At 47.2% G+C, this 19,690-nt stretch overlaps 3 protein-coding genes across 4 annotated transcripts in view; 1 reads left to right on the top strand and 2 right to left on the bottom strand.

The window, feature by feature from the left end:
* Positions 1-396: 396 nt before the first annotated feature.
* On the bottom strand, positions 397-9,761 carry txndc16 (thioredoxin domain containing 16). The gene is made up of 20 exons (XM_076152525.1): positions 8,736-9,761; positions 8,075-8,234; positions 6,825-6,907; positions 6,650-6,723; positions 6,471-6,545; positions 6,260-6,381; positions 6,001-6,091; positions 5,701-5,854; positions 5,433-5,602; positions 5,282-5,342; positions 5,050-5,173; positions 4,813-4,959; positions 4,623-4,682; positions 4,271-4,475; positions 3,850-3,971; positions 3,423-3,507; positions 3,162-3,303; positions 2,547-2,728; positions 2,262-2,452; positions 397-1,063 (listed from the first exon to the last, which is right to left on the bottom strand). The coding sequence occupies exons 2-20, from the start codon at positions 8,217-8,219 to the stop codon at positions 846-848; spliced, it is 2,451 nt and encodes an 816-aa protein (XP_076008640.1). The 5' UTR covers positions 8,220-8,234; positions 8,736-9,761; the 3' UTR covers positions 397-845.
* gpr137c (G protein-coupled receptor 137c) lies at positions 9,762-17,720 on the top strand. Its single transcript, XM_076152526.1, has 8 exons — positions 9,762-10,409; positions 13,452-13,501; positions 13,787-13,894; positions 13,991-14,129; positions 14,417-14,566; positions 14,967-15,092; positions 15,173-15,297; positions 15,451-17,720. The coding sequence occupies exons 1-8, from the start codon at positions 10,035-10,037 to the stop codon at positions 15,743-15,745; spliced, it is 1,368 nt and encodes a 455-aa protein (XP_076008641.1). The 5' UTR covers positions 9,762-10,034; the 3' UTR covers positions 15,746-17,720.
* A 463-nt stretch (positions 17,721-18,183) lies between these two features.
* Positions 18,184-19,690, bottom strand: part of acp2 (acid phosphatase 2, lysosomal) — a 5,916-nt gene continuing 4,409 nt past the window's right edge. For both annotated transcript variants that reach the window (XM_076152528.1, XM_076152529.1), the window contains exon 13: positions 18,184-19,690. This exon is cut by the window's right edge and continues 174 nt beyond it. The gene's annotated coding sequence lies outside the window, so the exon portion shown is untranslated.

Below are 19,690 nucleotides of genomic sequence, written 5' to 3'. Positions count from 1 at the left end.
CCGAGTGCCCGTAAAGCACACGGTCCCTGCGGCCCAGATCGTCTCTCGCCGCGGTCGGCACACTTACAAGAAAGCATTATTAAAGACCTCAAATGCCTCATTGCTGTTATCTAATTGTAAATCTGAGAGGTTGTGATCACAGCTGAGAGCAAGAACGCCCCGGAGTCTCAGCCTCCAAATGGAAATATTCTACTTGTTGTTTAGGCACATTTCTGGGTAAGGAAGTCGTCTGAAATTTAAGGGAGTTCATTTTGCTGCTTTAAACATGAAATGACATCATCTGTAGCTAATGTTGATCCCTTTCACAGCTCTGTGGCTCGCTGCGTAATCCCGTCTCCGTGTTTCCCAACGTGCGGCCGCATTCACAGACATCATTAAAGTATCCAGGTCAGGGCGAAAGTGTTTAATCGTTACTGCAGGCGTCTGATAGTTTCATCTCTGTTTAATGGCAAAGCTACAACAGGAAAGATCAGTGGCAGAAGCCAGGAATGAGTCGCCGGAGAGCGACGTGAAGCAGCCGGAGAGCGACGTGAAGCAGCCGGAGAGCGACGTGAAGCAGCCGGATCGCCTGAGCAGGAATTCCCGCCTCAGACACAAAGGCGTTGTGGTTGTGGTTGAGGTAGTCTTGAGGTATACAGCAGCTCAGTTTCAGTGTCTGGTATGAAAAACAAACAAACCTGGGAGGAAGGCAACACAGAAAACAAAAAAAAAAAAAGGGGGGGAACGGCTCTGGTTGGTCCCGAATCTCAACTCACAACCCTGTGAACCACTAAGGGGCGGTAACCACGACGACATTAGATTGAAGCCGATTCACCTGAAGGTCACCTGGTCGGACCTCCATATCTCTAAAGCTCGGTGTGCAGCGGAGCCGCCGGGAAGTTGGACGCCTCCTCGGCAAACCTCCTCTTCTCCTCCTCCTCCTTCTTGGCGCGCTCCTCCTCCGCCGCCATAGCTTTGGACTTGTGCGTTTGCTGCTGGGCCGACCCGGGCGCTTCGCGGTCCATGATGGCCAGGAAGTCGTAGAGGGGGGCGACGGGGACAAAATGTTCGCCTCCCATCATGCCTGCAGACGGAGCGACACAAAGAGCTGTGAGTCCGGCTGCATTCATCCATCACACACTTGCGACGCTGGAGCGAAGGGGGAGGAGCTAAGAACTCACTTTAACGTCTGTTAGAATCGATTTGATTGGACGAGAACAGAATATGGATGCGTAACGTGAGGACGTCACATATAAACACAAACATTCAAACGCCTTTTTCTGTATCTGGAGCACAGAACTACAAGGAAGTAAAGAGTGTGTGCGCTTTCTACACAAGGAGAATGGACGGAATGTGCCGGAGGACGTTCAGGACGGACGGAGACGAGTCGCAGCGGGGCCGGCGTCTGATCACACCCTTTTACGGGAAAATGAGCCGCAGTGCTCAAAAGGTCAAAGGTTAAAAGCTGTGTAATGATGTCAAATGGTCAAAATATTCTCTCTCTCTCTGCGACCTTTGACCTTCTTTATCTTATCTCAGCTTTTCTCATCGCCACCCGACGTCGCTTCTGTTTGTTCTCACTGCATCCTGATTCGTTCCCTTGGCATTTCCCACGTAGCGAGACCTCGGCCGGCGTCATCGGGTTACACGGCTGTGTTTAAGGAGAGCAAAGGTCGCTCTCCTCGTCCCGGAAGCTTCGCATTGGGATGTCGGATTTTAGGTCAGGTTTCTTGCCGGTTGGAGGACGACGCCGCTCGATGGATCCGCCCACATCCTCCTTCACCCTGACTTCTCTACATCTGTTGTCCAGCTGTACATTAGCGCTCTGTTTGCAGAGACCTACTATGCTACGCCATCAGTACGTCAGCGGCGCTCCTGGGATCTCTTATGATGAGTTACAAAATTCTGCTTTAATAAATCATTTCAACGCCGTCACAGAGCTGCGTTTCTGTCTCACTACTCGTCTCCAAGCGTTTGCGGCAGCTCAGGATGAAACTCGGCGTGCCAGTCGGACACGGTGCAGCGAGGAACACATCAGAGTTTAGTACGGGTCGGCCTGATGGTGCCGCTACTTTTACATTTTGGCCTGTAACTCTATCTGCGTTCATGCGTATAGGCCACGCCCACTTCTGCCGAACGCGATTTGCTTACACGTACAGTTTTATCTTTGTCATTTTATTTTCTCGCCGTGTTGATATTATGATCGATCGATTGATTGATTGGCTGCCATAGTGGAGTGGGCGTGGCTCGTATATTGCGCTCTTATATTATTCCCTTCTTACCGGCGTGTTGCTCAGCGCCCTCCTCCACGCTCTGCAGCCACTGCATGACGGAGGCCTTGGTGATGGACGTGTCAGTGGGGTAGAGGTAGATGTTCTCGCTGGAGGGCAGGTGGGCGAGGAGCAGCGCGGGGAGGGGGGGAACCATGTTCAGGTAGGAGTTCAGGACGGAGATAGCCTCTGAGGTACGGCCGCTGAAACAGGGGAGACGTACAACGTTAACGACGGATGGAAACGCGCCGCAGATCACCTGATGGACTGACGGATGGCGGCGGCCGATGTACGCACAGGTGGATCCAGCACGCCAGGTAGCTCCCGTCTCTCAGCTCCACCGCCGCTTGTCTCATCTCCTCCAGGGCCGCCATGGTCTCAGTGCGCTTCATCGAGCACGTGGAGTCTTCCACGAAGAGGATCAGAAGGGCTTTGCCCAGCGAGAGGAAGGACGGCAGGTTCTCTACCGTCAGCTCAGGCTGGAGGAGGAAGACAAAGGAGGAGGAGGAAGAGAGAGTGAGAAGAAGAGAGGATGGAAGTGAGAGACCAAACAAGAGCTGAATTGTCTTCAGTTTGTGTTAAGGTTTCCTGGTTACATGTTAGTTTGTTTACACGACAAAATGAGTCAGATGTTGCGTAATAGCTGGGCCTTGGATGTATAGAAGGAATCCTCTGAAAACTCTGTGTTCACATATGGCTCCAGTTATCTGTGACAGTGGAGTCACACCACTACATTCCACACACACACACACACACACACACACACACACACACACACACACACACACACACACACACACACACACACACACACACACACACACACACACACACACACACACACACACACAGGGACTTAAGGGTTTCCATCTAAACAGATCTGCTGCGATGTGATGAGTGTGTTTGCTTCACCATTGTGTGGAGCTGCGCCGCCTCGATGTGTGCAACCAACTCGCTGGCCGTGGAGGGGAGGGGCAGCGCCAGGGGGGCCGTGGGGTTTATCCAGGACGGGAAAGCCAGCACGGCAGGGAGGGCAGCTGAGTGCTCTGCGGCCCTGTACAACACACACACACACACACACACACACAGTGAGCCTTCACCCTGCGGCTTCACCCAGAGTCCAAACATCTCCATCCAAAGCAGAGCAGCGATCTGGATCCGGAGCCTTCTTACCATTTCTGTGCCAGCTCCCCTGTCAGCAGGCCGGTCAGCACTTCGCCCCGCAGCGAATGAGCTGCCTCGGTAAACACCGACACGTCTGTTGAGACAAACGCACAAGGTAAACACTGTTAGCGGCAGAGGGCAAAAGGCTTAAGAAGAGGTTACAAAAGCTTCCGATAGATCCTTGTTTGTTAGAAAGTAAAAGTGTGGCGTGTTTGCTGTTTCCTAAGTCATCAGGTTTCAGTGCAGCCCAGGGGAACGGCCACAGGCCAGCAAATACCAACAAGAGTGGAAGATGCGAACACACACGCGCAGCGACAGACACAGACACAGACACAGACACAGACACAGACACACACACACACACACACACACACACACACACACACACACACACACACACACACACACACACACACACACACACACAGCCTCGTACCTGTGTGTGAGCTCGTCTCAAACAGCCCCAGCACTTTGTCAGGCTTGTAACCTGGAGCTTCCTGGAGGAATGACGTCACTTCCTCCTGGGTGGACAGCAGCACAGGAGAGGCCTTACGGCTCCTGGTCAGAGGAGAGACGCCAGTGAGTGGACGGACAAGTAGAGGCATTTACTTTTAAGGGCAAAAACACAGAATAAAGGTGTGGTCATCGTTTCCTTTCAGTAAGATAAAATCCTGTTTCCTCCTTTGTTTAATCTCCTGACACGTGATGTTTCTGTGTTACAACCCTTACTGATCTCTGGGTCTGGATCTAACTGTCCTCCACGCCTCTGCGGAGAAGTCCAACACAAACATCCCTTCAGGGACATTTATCTTTTGTTTATTATTCCATGTCACTCTCTATCGTATATCAAAACTCACAGCATGATGAAGCGACGCAGCGCCTCCATGCCCAGCATTCCCCTGTAGTGCTGCGCCGACTCCTGGGGCCGCAGCAGCAACACTGTGGGGTAGGCTTTGATTGGCTGGAAGGGGATAGGGAGGGCGCCGGTGGGTGTGGCGGTGCAGAGGTTGTTCCACTCGCCACAGTCGACCACAGCCATCTGCACGTCCTCGATGTCGGAATCTAGGGGAGATTCGTCACTTCAGTCAGTTCAGTTATCGATCATTTTAGTGCACGTTTGACCAAATTTCTTTATTTTAAACTAGGATGTCAATAGGAGCAGCTGGTAAGGAGCAAAACACCACAAAAAGAATTAAAAGGCGTGTTTACCTTCCAGTTTCTTTGCCACTTCGATGAAGCTGCGTAAAACCGCCACTGACACAGATTCCCCTGGTGGCCAAATGTGACATTACAATTAATCCCACATCCAGAGAAAGAGAATGTCAGAGAGCAGCATCGCAATGTTCCATCAAAAATACCGTCCACGTGCTCATGCTGTACTTCAGAGACGCTGGCTTACATTTGAAGTAGAACAGCGCCACCGTTAGGCTGCTTTCTGCTACCGTGGTGTGGAAGTTGTCGGAGGTCAGGTCGATAATCAGGTCCATCTTCGGCATCTTGCCACGGTTATTTTGGAGAGACACTTCCACCTCGTCGTCCAAAACATCTAGAAGCAGAAAGATTTGAGCATGAAAAGGTCAATGTTTCAGTGACTCCAGGTTTTCTGTCTCTCTTCCTTTTTCTTCTTCATCTTTACCTAACAACTCTCGTTCCTGCATGGCATCCACCTCTTCCTCTTGGTTCTCCTCTGTCGGTTCATTCATCAAGATCTTCACAACATCCTCAAGCTCTTTCAAGGCCAAAAATTGGATCGCCGACCCCTGAGTGTACACAAACGCACACACACACACACACACACACACACACAGGTCAAAAGTGCAAAGGTGTAAACAGTTGGGTTTCATTCGAGTGTGTGATGAGGGTCATACCTGTCCTGGAAGCCTGTAGGCTGCGTTGTATTCAGCAGGGGTTTTCACTGTGGGACTCTCCCTGGAGAAGCAGAGACAACAGAATGTAAAGGAGGAGGTCTTGACTGTAAGTTTGCTCAAAGGTTTATGTGCTGTCCGTCTTGTTTCTTACCGGTGTACGAGCACCACCAGAGCGACGCCTCGGAGCTTCTGGGCCAAAGCGTTGGCCGTGTCCAGGTCCTGGTGTGCGGTGCTGGGCCGAGAGAAGAGGAAGAGTTGGGCCACCTGGTGGTGAGGAGGCTGGAGTGGCTGCACTGAGGCCGGGTCCTCATGCACCTCAGACTGTGGAGGTTTAAAAAACAAATGGTGGTGCGAAAGTTAGGATTAAACTTTCGGAAGTATTGTGTGACTCAGTTTTCCTATCAATTTACTGTATTTACCACAAGAGGAGCGTCCATGAGCTGCAGGAACGAGTAGAGGCCAAGGGTAGACAGAGGTTTCCTCATAGGGGTCAAAGGGCAGCGGGCCATAGATCCCTGGGGAACCCGAGAGTGGAGGAACCAGACCCCGGACGAGGTACAATCTGAACAGACACTGAAAGACCAAGAGAGACAGAGAGAGAGAATGAGTGAGAGATCTTCATGCCACTACAGCGCTCTGTCTGTGTGGTGGCAGAGCAATGCTGCCCCCATGTGGTGTGTGTGTTTACTACAGCTAACAGAGCAGAATGAAGAAGGTACCCCAGGTATTTCAGGACTGGACCGCCAGTTGTGAAGATGAACTGGTATTTGGATCCGTACACAAACGCCGTCTCCATCAGTGATCTGTGCTCTGCGTCAGGCAATCAACACGAAGAATCAATAACCAAACATCAATCAATCAGTGATCAGTGAAAACTTTGCCTAACTTTGATGAGATAGGAACAGATGATAGTGATACGATGTGATCAAACTAATGATTCAGCCCAGCAGTTACTGCCACGCCCTCATCTCTCCGTACCTTTTGTCCCCAACGTCTTGACGTAGCCGAGCACCATGTTTGTCTTCCCACTGGCTGTCCTCTCCAGGGCCTGGAGCTCAGCGTCTGATTGGACGTACCTCACCTCGTCAAACAGGATTGTACTGGAAGAAACGGAGTAAACAGAAGTTAGGGCCGATTATGTATCATCCGATGCAATGATCGTTGAGGAGGGAGGGGTTTGTTTACTTACAACAGGACGTGGGAGACTATGGCATCGACGTCAGACACGGTGTCAAGCTCAAATCGCTTCAGAACCTCGCCGCTCCTGATAGAGGGATGAATTAGACCCACACGCATGAAGGTTAAACTGATATGACAACCAGACGGCACTAATGAGAAGGGTTCTTATGAATTATGAAGGGCACATACCTGAACAGATAAGCTTTCTTCATGATCTTTTCTCCTGTGCAGAATTTGGCAACCGGCTCTTTGTTGCAGTTTACCTGTAGAACATTTACACATCAGCTCATGTATTCATTCACATGCATATCACACACCGCTAGGTAAGAGAAACTTGAAAAACTTTAAGACAGGTTTTGGTTACCTTGGCGACGGTTATACCATAATCCTGCAGAGCCTCGGCAGACTTTTCCAACTGGCTAAGGAACTCAGAGACGGTGGGACAGACTGGGGAGACACATGGTGGGCAGGGAGAGAGGGAGAGGGAGAGAGAGAGAGAGAGAGAGAGAGAGAGAGAGAGAGAGAGAGAGAGAGAGAGAGAGAGAGAGAGAGAGAGAGAGAGAGAGAGAGAGAGAGAGAGAGAGAGAGAGAGAGAGAGAGAGAGAGATTCCACGCTTAAAGAAAGGCTTTGGAAACGTTTCCACACTTTCACTGTGGTTTTTGTTTACATCTGCTGGCAGAGGTTGGAGTTGCAGCCCGAACCCTCTTGACAGTTTTCATGCAGACATCATCTAATCTTGCCTTTGACCTCCGCCTCTTCATTCTTCTACCTGACATGTGTCTAGTTCTACTAATCAGTCATTAATTACTACTACAACTAATGCCATTAATAATTAATTGATTACTGGATGGATGGATGTAATAAATTAATATTAAGTACTATTACTACTAATTATTAAATCCATCCACTTATCTGTCAGTCATTTGTATGTGAGTATTGATTGCTCAAACTTAAGTGTGTAACAATCTAATAATAATAATATGTCTATCTGTGCAGTTATATGATGTGTCCTGTGTATAACAGTCTGCTTATATAAGTGTGATATCTGCATTTGTCTGTATTTACGAATACAAATAAGTGATGTCAGATACTTTAGCTCTTGAGGGCTTGTGTAACAGCTCAGTAGGGATGAATCAACAACTGTTTGCGTTTGCTCTGGACAAACATTTTCAAACAAACTTCATTTCTTGGGGGCCACTAAGAGAAAACAGCAGAAACCAAACACATTGGTTCATTGCAGGGCAGCCATTATTTAAGATTTAAGATTTAAGATAGATTATTGAATATGATTATTCAAGTCATTTTGCATGCAATTGACAGCAATCACATACAATTGAAATTTGTCTTGCACCCCCAGGGCAGCCATTCTTCGCCGCCCATGGAGCAGTTGGGAGTTCGGTGCCTTGCTCAGGGGCACCTCGGCAGTGCCCTGGAGGCAAACTGGCAACTCACCAGCTACCAGTCCACTTACTTGGTCCATACGGGACTCGAACTGGCGACCCTCCTGTTCCCTACCGACTGAGCTACTGCCACTCATATGTAAACACGATAATACACGCCTTTGCTACAATGCCAATGTCAGATGCAAATGAAGCAGAATCTGAGCAGCTCACCTTCATTCTCAAAGTAGACCAACAGCGTCTTCCCAGAACTCAGTTTCTCCTGGAATTCCTTGGCTGTGCATTGGACCGAGTCCATGGCAACACATTGCTCCGCACTCATCCACACCAGTACAACGGCCAAACTTAACCACACCATGGTGCCTTGCTTTCGCTGCAGGGATGTCAATGAAAAGCTGATCATTAAACTGTTACTTAGAAACAATATTTGCCTTTAAAAGCAGTTCAGCATTCAACGCGTTTCCTCATCCGATTTGCATCCCTCAGACTTTTGCTGGCTGTTTAAACAGTATATGACCAGACTCAACAAGAAAACAACAGATCTTGGTACTAACTATTGAAACTAACTTACAGTTTAACTTAGTATTCAACTTCCCTCTGCAACTGAACAAGTTAACAGTGCTGAATGTTTAGAAAGAAGGGTTTGTTGCCCACCACAGAGAGGGAAGGGAATTTCTCTGACGTTGTGGGTCTGTAAAGCCCTTTGAGACATTGTATGTGATATTGGGCTATACAAATAAACTTGACTTGACTAGTTAGTCTGCGAAACAACGTCATACCAACGGAAGTTGGTATGACGCTGTCATATTACAGTGGTAAATTTCTATAATACGTCATAATCTTTCCATTATCATTCAAATAGCTTCATATTTACCTCGAGTTGGGTGCAAGAGTCTGCCAAGTGCGTAGAAGTTGCTGTGATGAGCTGCAAACGACTCAAATGTGAATTCAGAGTAGGTGGCGTCTTTTTATACACACACAGACGAGATGTTCGTTTTTCTGTGTTTGTGTACGGCGGTTGACACCCACAGCTTCCAGTTTTTTAGCCTCCGGCGAATAATAAAGCGTCTCTTCGTCTACATTGCGCAACCACACAAATATCTTACTTGGCGTTTGCTCCATTTTTGTATTTGTAAGGTTTCCTCCTCATACTGTCTCGTGCTGATTATGTCTACAATGCAACAGCACGAGCTCAACCATCTCCACACAAACATTGAATTGCTAAAAGTAACTTCACGGATGCTAAAATCGTCTTCCTTTCAGACTTGACTCTTTGCAAGTTATCCCCTTACATTTTCATTTATCTTACCCAAAAACGTATTAACTAAAAGCGTATTTACTAGTTTTCTTGAACATACTTTCTTCCGTCTAAGAATGTAGCCAATGCGGAACAGAAGTTGTAACTCTGTAGCCGCTACAGGGGCCGCCTTGTTGTCATATTTCGGGTGGGAAATAATAGCGCCAGCGGCAACGACGTTTTGACGCAACCCTTCCTGCTAGAGGCCCGCGTGCCCCATCGAGCCAATCAGGTGGAACCAAACGTGAAACGGGTCACGTGAGAGCGAGGGGCGGACACTTCCACAGCTGACATCATCATAAACAAATGAAGTGAGAGAACTACGGAGGTTGGGCCGCACGGCTAGCCAATGAGGCCGCGCGCTGCTAACGAGGCGTGGCCATATCGTTAGACATGGAGCGTTAGCAGGAAACTGTCCCGACGCTGCGGCTCCGGACCGAACTGTGTCAATTCAGATGGCGATGCCTTTGAGCCAGAATGGCGGCCCATGTAGAGCCAGTTTCCGTTGTAGCTGAGCTCAGTAGGCGGGTCTAAAACTGTATCACAGCTGATTTGGAGGTTTTCCCCCCTGAAGTTGTTTTTTTGCAGAGAGCAGAATCGCAGATACACAGAGGGATCTCTCCCTTGTTTTCTTTCTCTCCCTTGTTTTGTAACCTAGCTTCTTTTTTTCTTTTTAAACAAAATCTCTTTGTTCAGCACAGGATCGGATTTAAACCCTTGCGCAGGTCCACTATGCCACTTATTTTCAGATTAAACAGCTTTTATCGCAATTTTTCACTCGAATACCCTCGTCTTTTTTCCCCGTCCGCGGTGCATGCAGCCCAGGTCTGACCCAGTTTTGTGGTGTTTTCACCACCGCGGCATCCTTCAGTGGAGATGTTTTTCTCAGGAGAGGAGGTCAATACCCGTTTGTTTACCTCAGTCAAGGACTCCCCTGGAGGTGCAATCTCCCCAACACTGGAGCTCAGCCTGACTGCCATCTACACCGTCCTCTACTCTTTCCTGTTTGTTTTCGTGTACTTGCAGCTCTGGCTCATTTTGCACTACGGACACAAGCGCTTCAGCTATCAGAGTGTGTTTCTGTTCCTGTGCTTGCTGTGGGCTGCGCTGAGGACAACCCTCTTCTCCTTTTACTTTAAAAATGTGGTGCAGGCCAACCAGCTGCAGCCTCTGGCCTACTGGCTGCTCTACTGCTGCCCTGTCTGCCTGCAGTTCTTCACACTGTGCCTGCTCAACCTCTACTTTACACAGGTAAGAGTCTTAATGTGACACACACACACACAGAGCATACAAAGGGTGTGCAGTGTTTGTGTATATGCGACCTGATTTCGCCAAGGAGCTGATGTTGCGATTTCGGTCTAACTCTATTCATGTAGTCTCACATTTATCACAGATTCTATTCATATCATTTCTATTCTAATGGCTGCAGAGGGATTTAGGAAGATTAATTGAAATGAAAGCATACACACCACACTGTAGGGCTGCAACCTAACGGTCCTCTGTGTGATAAATGAATCTATGGATTGTGTGATTGGGATTGCTTTTCAAAATGAGTGGAAAATGCCCATGGCAGCAGTTTTTAATGAGCATGTGTGTTTGTGTTTAGAACAGTTAAGATGCGGATGCACCAAAGCCCTGCAGTCAGGTATCATTTATGGTTACAGTAACTTTAATATTCACATACAGACGGGTCATTGTGTTGAGTCACCATGAGCCTACGTGTTTGAGAGCAGAGACCGGGGGCCGACACACAGCAGGTGTTTGGGTTGCGTTCGATTGGAAAGCCTTGCAAAGGGACTGGATCTGTGCTGCTGGGGCGTGAAATGTTCAGCAAAAGCCTGTGTTTGTAGGCCTCCACTCATGTTAACGGCATCCTGTCTGAGTGGACCAGATGCATCCCATTGTGTGTGTGAGAGAGAGAAAAAGAGATGGGCAGAGCGAGAGAGAGAGAGAGAAGAGGGAGACAGGTGGTCAATCAGGCAGTCACAGTTGTTCAACATTTGCCCACTTTAACTATGAAAGACCTGTGTGTTTCTCTCTCAAGACCACACACACACACACACACACACACACACATTGACATTTTAGGTGGTTACATTACATCACTGTTTTTATTCAATCACTGCATTAAAGAGGACAGAGATGGAGTAAAGGTGAAGTTTAACTCTTTAAGTGTCTGGGCTGAGATTAGGTAATGAAGATGGCAGGGTCATGTGACTGCTGAGCAAAAACCCCAGCTGAGCTGAGCAGGCCCAACACACACTCTGCGCTTTCCTTGCCCTTTGTATTGCTTTGTAGTCATAATGCAGCGGCGGGGGGGGGGGACATGTTTACTGCCAAGCGGGCCTTATTCCATTTAGTCAAGGGATCGATCGGCTGTGTTCCTCTGCTCCTCTCGTCTAAACAATATCTCTGCTGCATGATAAATGCTTCTGTGTGTTTATGTGTGTGTTCTGTGAGAAACTTCCATTTTGCCTGCCCGGTTGCTCTCCCCTAACCTGATCAAATCCACCATCCCGAGGACAGATTGTGGTTAAATTCATTTAAGGATAAGTGAATGTTCCTTCTCTGTGCCCAGCTGAGGTCTCTGGTTCCTGCCCGAGGTTAATGTTGTCGTCTACTTCTCCTTTCTGCCTCCTCCGTGAAACTACAGGAGCGGAAAATCTGGGTTTTTGTAAAAATTTCCACCCCGAAATGTTTTAAGAATTTGTTCAACCAGACTACATGTGTGTGTTGGAGTAAAACCTTAAAGTATCATGAGCTGACATCTGATAGAACATCATGCAGGTGTGACGCGGCCCTTCTGTCACCTGACATTCTTGGAAATCTGCGTGTGTAGCGTTTTTTCCGAAGAGTCAGGCGTTATGAACATGTGACTTAGTTCTTCTTACTTTTTTTTTAACTGTTTCCTGCCGGGCAGATGTGCGTATCACCACTCACTTACGCATTTAGACACCTGACTGATGGGATGATAATGCTTAAAAATGGGGTAGTGAGGACACACACACACACACACACACACACACACACACACACACACACACACACACACACAGTATGTCTGTATGTTGATTTTTATGTGACACTTTGTACTTGGTTTGATAGAACAGTGTGATATTTCTTGTAACATGGCCACATACACACACTTGCATAAATATGCAAACTGGGTGTGTTGCTTCATTTCTAGGCCAAGGATGACCACTTTCTGCCCCACATTCACACACAAAACACTGTGCATGTGTTTGTTTAGTGAGACTGAATGTTGAGCCACTCCAGCAGCTGTTGCCCCGCTTGTGTAACACACACGCTCACCTGTCCCTCCACTAAATTAAGCACATTTGTGGAAATCATCAGATAAAGACAAATTCCATTTTCCAAGAAGTGAGAGATGGTGGTCTATCCTGCCAGAAAATGTAATCACATCAGTGTTTCCTCCAGGAAATCTGTCCTTAAGAGGATGAAGAATCAGGGGACACACACACACACACGCACGCACGCACACACACACACACACACAGTAGAATGTCAAAGACCAATACACACAAATCAAATCCTCTCATCTTGACCCTGAATGTTTCCACCTACTCGGCTGCAGCTGTCTGATATGTCAAAGGAGTTTTCAGTTTGTGCTCCCGTCAAGGCGATAAGCGACCTCGATAGGGAGAATCCACATGTCACTGAGACGCATCAATCAGCCGACAATGACACGGCACTTCAACGGGTTAAATTAGAGCCGCATAGTAATGACTCTGTGACATTTGGACGCACGGCACAGCGTGATGAGGAGCCGCTTTCGGCCTTCTTGTTTTGTCTGTATTGTTTTGAATGTCGGCCCTGTGTGTGTGTGTGTGTGTGTGTGTGTGTGTGTGTGTGTGTGTGTGTGTGTGTGTGTGTGTGTGTGTGTGTGTGTGTGTGTGTGTGTGTGTGTGTGTGTGTGTGTGTGTGTGTGTGTGTGTGTGTGTGTGTGTGTGTGTGTGTGTGTGTATATTCTAATACAGGAATCTACCCGGGCTCTGTTATCTTCACACACTCCTGCTGAGTAAACTCACCTCCTCTCACTTGTCTCGTTCTCCGTCTCATTTGCCAGTAAATGAAGGCAGCTGCACGTCTTTTGAATTCTCTGTACCTGCACAAGCTGATGTTATCACTGAGTGGAAACATCAGATTATGAGTCTCCACAAGTCAAAATGTGTAATAAAAAAAGAACAATAATGACATGATACACAGTTAAGTGGTAAGAGCTGCATTATATGAGGCTTTGTCATCATTATTAATGTTGTTCCTTGGGTTTAGGTGATGTTCAAGGCCAAAGCCAAGTACTCCCCAGAGCTCGCCAAGTACAAGTAAGTCTGTAAATCCTGTTAGATTTCATTCTCATTCTTGTCTTTGACTCAATTTACAACATTCAGGATTAACAGCCGTTGTGTGTAAAGCAAACCCATGATCAAATCTGTTGTCGCCCAGCAGCCAGTTATCAGATTAGCTGATAACAAATGTCAACACAACCTGTTTAATTGCCTTCATTTTGTGTTGATCTTCTGAAAGTGATCCTCCTCTGAATTCCACAATTGGCTGTAAAAACTCTGCCACTCTAAATCGTTTTGTGTTCCCCTGTCGTCTCCCTGCAGGTTTCCTCTGCGGTTGTTCTTCCTGTGTCTCAGTGTGTTTTTCCTGGTGGTGAATCTAACGTGTGCGCTGTTGGTGCAAGGAGGTCTGGAGCGCTCCGAGTCGCCCAGGTAAGTCTGTACATAAATGTGCAAAGGAATCAGAGCCGAGGCTGATATCTGGATTGTGACTGTGTATAACCTTTCCCTTGGGTCTCTGCCTTGCAGCGATGGGGGCATCAGGAGCGCCGTGCTGGCCCGCGTCCTCATCAACGACAGCCTGTTTGTTCTGTGCGCCGTCTCGCTCTCCGTCTGCATCTTCAGGATCGCCAAGATGTCCTCCGCCAATGTTTACCTGGAATCCGAGGTGGGAATGTGATCACAGTTTAGCTAGTTTATCTTATAATATCGTATTTTAATATGATTTAAAGGGGGCCTGACCATCACAGGGGCCCTGAGCAGCAGCTGGTGTGGCTCAATATGTAGAGCCGGCACTGCTAGTAAACTAATATTACACATGATTTATGGCCTAGTCAGGACAAGAGATGGATTACTATTTAAGCTAAAAGCCTGTCTTTATTTACAGGCCAGCGTGTAGCATAATACCAACACACTGGCATAATCCTGTGGTAACCATGGCAACTGTCCCTTTAGGGTACATCAGTGTGTCAGGCTTCAGCCATAGGCGCTGTGGTGATTCTCCTCTACACGTCCAGAGCCTGTTACAACCTGGTGGTGGTGTCGCTGTCGCCTCAGGACAGACCCACTCCCTTCAACTACGGCTGGTACAGCGTCTCTGACCAGGTACAAAACAGTGTGTGTGTGTGTGTGTGTGTGTGTGTGTGTGTGTGTGTGTGTGTGTTTGTCTCTGTCTGTCTGTCTGTCTATGAGTGTGTGTGTAAACAGACAATTCATCTTAGGAGATTTGGGAAGGCGATGCTTAGTAGGTTAAAGGGCTTTGTTTGGCTATAAATAGCAGAGTATGTGTGTGTCCGTTTGTGTGTGTGTGTGCTGACCCACATCAGACACAGATCATCCATTTTAACGTTTGTGTGTACGACATGATGCAGACTTGTTTGTGCTTTGTTGGTCTTAACTCTTTTCTCCATTCAAATTCATAATCAAAGACATAAATCAAATAAATCAATCAAAAACATGGTCTAAATACTGTATATCGATGTCTGTGTGTGTGTGTGTGTGGCAGGCTGATGTGCAGGAGATCAGTGGTGAAGCCTACATCGCGTTTGGCATCATTCTGTTCTTCTGGGAGCTGCTGCCCACCACCTTAGTGGTGCTTTTCTTCAGGGTCCAGAGGCCGAACCAGAACCTGGTAACATGAAACCACACGTTATTCTACTGCTCAATACCTCAGCCAAGGCTCACTACAGTCTCTCTCTCTCTCTCTCTCAGACTCCAGGAGGGATGATCAACAGCCACAGTTTCAGCTCCCGAGCGTATTTCTTTGACAACCCAAGACGGTACGACAGTGATGACGATTTATCCAGGAGCATCAACAGTAGGGCTGACCGCGCTAGGTACACACACACACACACACACACACACACACACACACACACACACACACACACACACACACACACACACACACACACACACACACACACACACACACACACACACACATCTTTGACCCGACTGACCTCCGTCTCCCTCTCTCTCTCTCTCAGTCTCCTCTCCTCCGCCCCCCAGCTGGGAGCGTCCACCTGGTACGGCACCATCCAGAGGAATGGCACCATGGCGGCCGGCGTGGCGTCCATCCCACAACCCTCGGCCACGGCTCCCCTCCTCTTCGCCTACGGGGACATCCAGAATGACCACCACCACCACAACTACTACTCCACCCCGCAGAACAACTACTACCACCACCACCACCACCAGCAACAGCAGCAGCAGTCAAACTACTCCACATCACAGAATTACTACTGCGGATCGCAAAACTATTTCTGCACGCCGCAGAATTGAGACCCCTCTGCAGACGTTATTCCTGCCCCCTGCGCCGCCGGCACCATTTTGCTTCGCCAGCTGTCTGGAATGACGTCGCAGTAAAATATTGCTCAGGACAAAGTTGGGCACCAAATCTTACAAGATGAACTTTTTTTTGTTTTCAAAGGACTCCAGAGGTCCATATGTTGACCATAATGACCCGATGTGAGGCCACGGACCAGAGCTTTAGCACTTATGACTGGAATACTGAAACCATCAAAACACCAAAAAACCATCTTTTGGGACGTTTTGGTCAGGTTATTAATTTTGAGACTGGAATCCTGGGGACCAGATCACCGCCATTCCTCCCCTCCCCCCCTGTCCACCTACATTCGGTTCAGTCCAATGTGTGATATTCCTGTTTTAGAGGGGGAGGGGCTTAGTTCTTATAATCACATGGCTTTGATTGGAGTATAATCACGGGTTGATGGTGAGGGGCTGCGCACGTTTCTACTTTAATGTCAAAAAGCACTTCTGGTTAAACGCTTGTAGTTGGATTTGGGATTTGGGATCAATTTAGGAAAACTGGACTTACCGTTAAATCTCTCACCCGGCACGCAAACAGCGGTGAGGGGACTCCTTGGATCAACACTGGCTTCTGCCGTGGAAAGATGCTGGAGCCGGAATTGGTTGATTGACGCCTTTTCCGCTCGCAGGCAACAATCAGACGCTGGATCTCCTCTCAGCTGGGCGGATGTGAGGATTCACAGCCACAAGGACGTGGGGGGCATTATGTGGCGTTTCTCAAGTTGAAGGTGGTGACATTTGACAGGAAATAGCTTTTAGTATTTTACCATTAGTTGTTGGGGGCAGTGGGAGAAGTCGGTGTCAGTCACAAGCACGTCTATACAAACACAACAGCTCCTCTGTCCCGCTTTAATAAGTGATCATGTGGGGTCTCGTATACTTTCGACTTTCATTTGTAGAAGCGGTACGACTTCTGTTAAACAACAAACAGCTTACAGCCCTTAAATATACGTGACACACATATGTAGCTGTCATACGAGCACGACCGTCCAGCTCAGTAGCACAAGCTCAGTCGGTAACTGTTGTAAATGTTCCATGGAAACAACAATCAGCAGTAGTAGGACCAGCGCTCCTATAGGGGGCGCCAAATCTCAACGATGCATTCAGGCTTTCGGATGAAAGCAGCATTTATTTATTTTTTGGACTAAAATCTCTTCATCAGGTCCTTTTTATGAGCTGCCAGGCAACATTTTGCACTTGGAAGAAATCTCTGAGATCAGGCCTTTAGGCTGGAATGTAAAGGTTTCATCACTTCCCCTCGTTTGCGTACGTTAAGCAGGAATCCTCTGTATTGTAAGATGATTTGTCCCTTTGTGAAAGGGAATCAACGTGCCATCACATCGTGTCATATCTTGTTTCATTCCTTAAGGAAAATACTTTTGCACAGACATGGTTGGATGAGGTATGTGTGTGTGTATTGCTTGTGTCCCTTATGTACAACGATTCAGCTAACCAACATTCTAAATCAGTGTGTATACGCTTTTAGATTGATTTTTGTGCAATGTCAAGTTTGTTTTTATTAGATCATTTTTAATTTTACACCTTTTTTTTTTTTACTGTGTTCCTTTTTTTCTTTTTCCCTCCTTTGCATCTGTAATATTTCACATTGACATATTTTGGTACGAATCCTAAACGCGTTGAAATCCAATGAAGGAAGTGGAAGTTCTCACTTTGTGTATCCTTTTATTCAATTATTTCTCCAAACATAACATTTTCCACTGTGAGGAGAAGGAGCTCGGCATAACATTTGCTTTCTTTGTGTAAGAAACGTATTCGCTCTCTGCTATAAGCTTGAGATCATAATTGTTCTAAGTTATGAATCATTTTATCCATGGCCATATTGAATGTAACCCTTTGTGCGACAGATCACTAATGATGTATGCAACAAAAGCACTACCATGTTGAATTAAAGGCCTGCTGCACTGTTTTTTCAAACGAAAACTGACTCCCAGTTGAGGAGTGAGGTCCCAAATCTCTAATAATAATATTCTAGTTATCATTTGTAACAGGCGTCAAATGTAGTTGATAGTGAGCGGTGGGAACACAGAAGCCCCATGAGGTCAGCGCTGACTGTGCTTATACTGACACCTGGTGGTCATTACGAGAACCTACAACTACACAGAAGGCCTGAATACATCCAAGAGTACATTACATTACATTACATTACAGTACGATCATTTGGCAGACGCTTTTATCCAAAGCGAGCTACATTACATTACCACCCTTCGCAGAGGGGGGAGCAATTGAGGGTTCGGTGCCTTGCTCAGGGGTGCCTCGGCAGGGGCTCGAACCGGCAACCCTCCGGTTCCCAAGCGGAAGCTCTAACCACTGAGCCACTGCCTGCCTGGGCACAGAATGACATGGCAGATGTTCCATAAAGACAAAGATCATGATATAAAACCCACAACTGGCTTTGGAATGTGGTTTATTGTCTTTGCCTGGTTCCCACCATTACTTGTGGGTCATGTGGCTGAATTTGATCTGTTAATAAGTTTATCAGTATCATCCAAACCAAGTTAAAAGTCAGCCGGCCGACTTGGGAGATAATTTATGTCACTGCGCCAAGAAAATGGTTGTGGTTGCTTAATTTATCTGATTTAAGACAGAAAATCTACTATTAATCACACAAAAACCCAGCAATTCATTCATGTAAAATAACATTTACAAGCAAACACTCGTTATTACACTGACAACATCTGGGCAGCCAAATATAAGGTATCTTAATTTCACTAAATATTGGAAGTTTAATACAAATTGTGCTGCAGTAGAGAAAAGACATTTTCTGATAAACGATTCACCTTTAAAATGAATGACTCTACACATCAGGTTCAGCAGGAGACGATGTATTTGCTCTTGTCGTTCAGGATACTGGAAGATCTGAGGCACGCTAAGCAGGAAGAACTTCAGATCCCAGTCAGGCCTGGACCAGGATTATTCAGGATTTGAAGCGTTAAGTGAAGCACTGCTGGCAAATTGGTGCTTAAATCTGTCACCAAATACCGAAAAATTGTGTTCCGCAGAGGTCAAAGGTCAAGCTCAGCAGCGGCCCTGGTGCTGGTGGGATTCATGTCACGTTAAATGACACTTGTGTCTGCAGTTGGACAGATTACTCACCCGGGCGCCTTAATGAGATCAAACACAACATCTACATAGACTCCAGCTCATCATGTTTAAGGCAACGTGGTCATTTGGCCTACAACACACACACACACATACATAACAAACAAATGTACGTACACACCACTCACACTCTGGACCGTGTCCTTGGCACTGCAGAGATGGAGACCAACCTGGGCGTCCGGCCGAGTTGAGGTGCGACGCTAAAGGCAGCAGGTTTGGGGGCGCTGATAGCTGATACTAATAATGATAGCTTTAAAAACATTAGGAACATTGTGCAACGGCAGTTAAATGCACACATTGTTAGGACGCCGCCGTTGGGATGAGGAAGACCTAGGTAAATGTATGCAAGCTGGCAGCCTTCACCTACACCTCATGGTCTGATTGGATCAAATGAGAAGACAAACTGCTTTTAACAGCACACACACACACACACACACGATCGTAACAACTGATAGGTGAAATTTTCCTTTGTGTCGATTCACAACTCGACCCACAACCCACAGTTTCAGACACAAACGGACACGGGGCCTTTCCAAACACAATTCTGGATCACACTCCCTGTTTCTGCAGTTCAGGCCTCATGTCTGTCTGGAGTGAAGATACAAACCTGTGCTTGGTTCAAACTCAAACCATCCGACAGGCACAGGGCCTGTTTGGACCCATTTAGGGCGGAAATACCTTTTTCTAAAAAGAAAAAGGAGAAAAAAAAGCCATCATATAGGCCACTGATGAGTTTCAGAGGTCAAAGGTCATCGTCATCGTTGCTGTCCCAAGATG

This window comes from Genypterus blacodes, unplaced genomic scaffold (genome assembly GCF_046128005.1).
Source record: "Genypterus blacodes isolate CSIRO-AG114 ecotype Tasmania unplaced genomic scaffold, CSIRO-AGI_Gbla_v1 ptg000056l_1, whole genome shotgun sequence".
NCBI classification, from domain to species: Eukaryota; Metazoa; Chordata; class Actinopteri; order Ophidiiformes; family Ophidiidae; genus Genypterus; species Genypterus blacodes.
Note: the sequence above shows the minus strand (reverse complement) of the source record. Positions and strands in the feature narration are given on the sequence as shown.

Excerpts from the sequence above, each read along its gene's own strand:
- txndc16 (XM_076152525.1), bottom strand. The coding sequence starts at position 8,219 with ATGGTGTGGTTAAGTTTGGCCGTTGTACTGGTGTGGATGAGTGCGGAG. Across the intron at positions 3,508-3,849 it reads TGAGACGAGCTCACACACAG|ACGTGTCGGTGTTTACCGAG; the intron begins GTACGAGGCTGT and ends TTGTCTCAACAG. Across the intron at positions 2,729-3,161 it reads CGGCGCAGCTCCACACAATG|CCTGAGCTGACGGTAGAGAA; the intron begins GTGAAGCAAACA and ends TTCCTCCTCCAG.
- gpr137c (XM_076152526.1), top strand. The coding sequence starts at position 10,035 with ATGTTTTTCTCAGGAGAGGAGGTCAATACCCGTTTGTTTACCTCAGTC. Across the intron at positions 13,502-13,786 it reads CCAGAGCTCGCCAAGTACAA|GTTTCCTCTGCGGTTGTTCT; the intron begins GTAAGTCTGTAA and ends GTCTCCCTGCAG. Across the intron at positions 15,298-15,450 it reads AGTAGGGCTGACCGCGCTAG|TCTCCTCTCCTCCGCCCCCC; the intron begins GTACACACACAC and ends TCTCTCTCTCAG.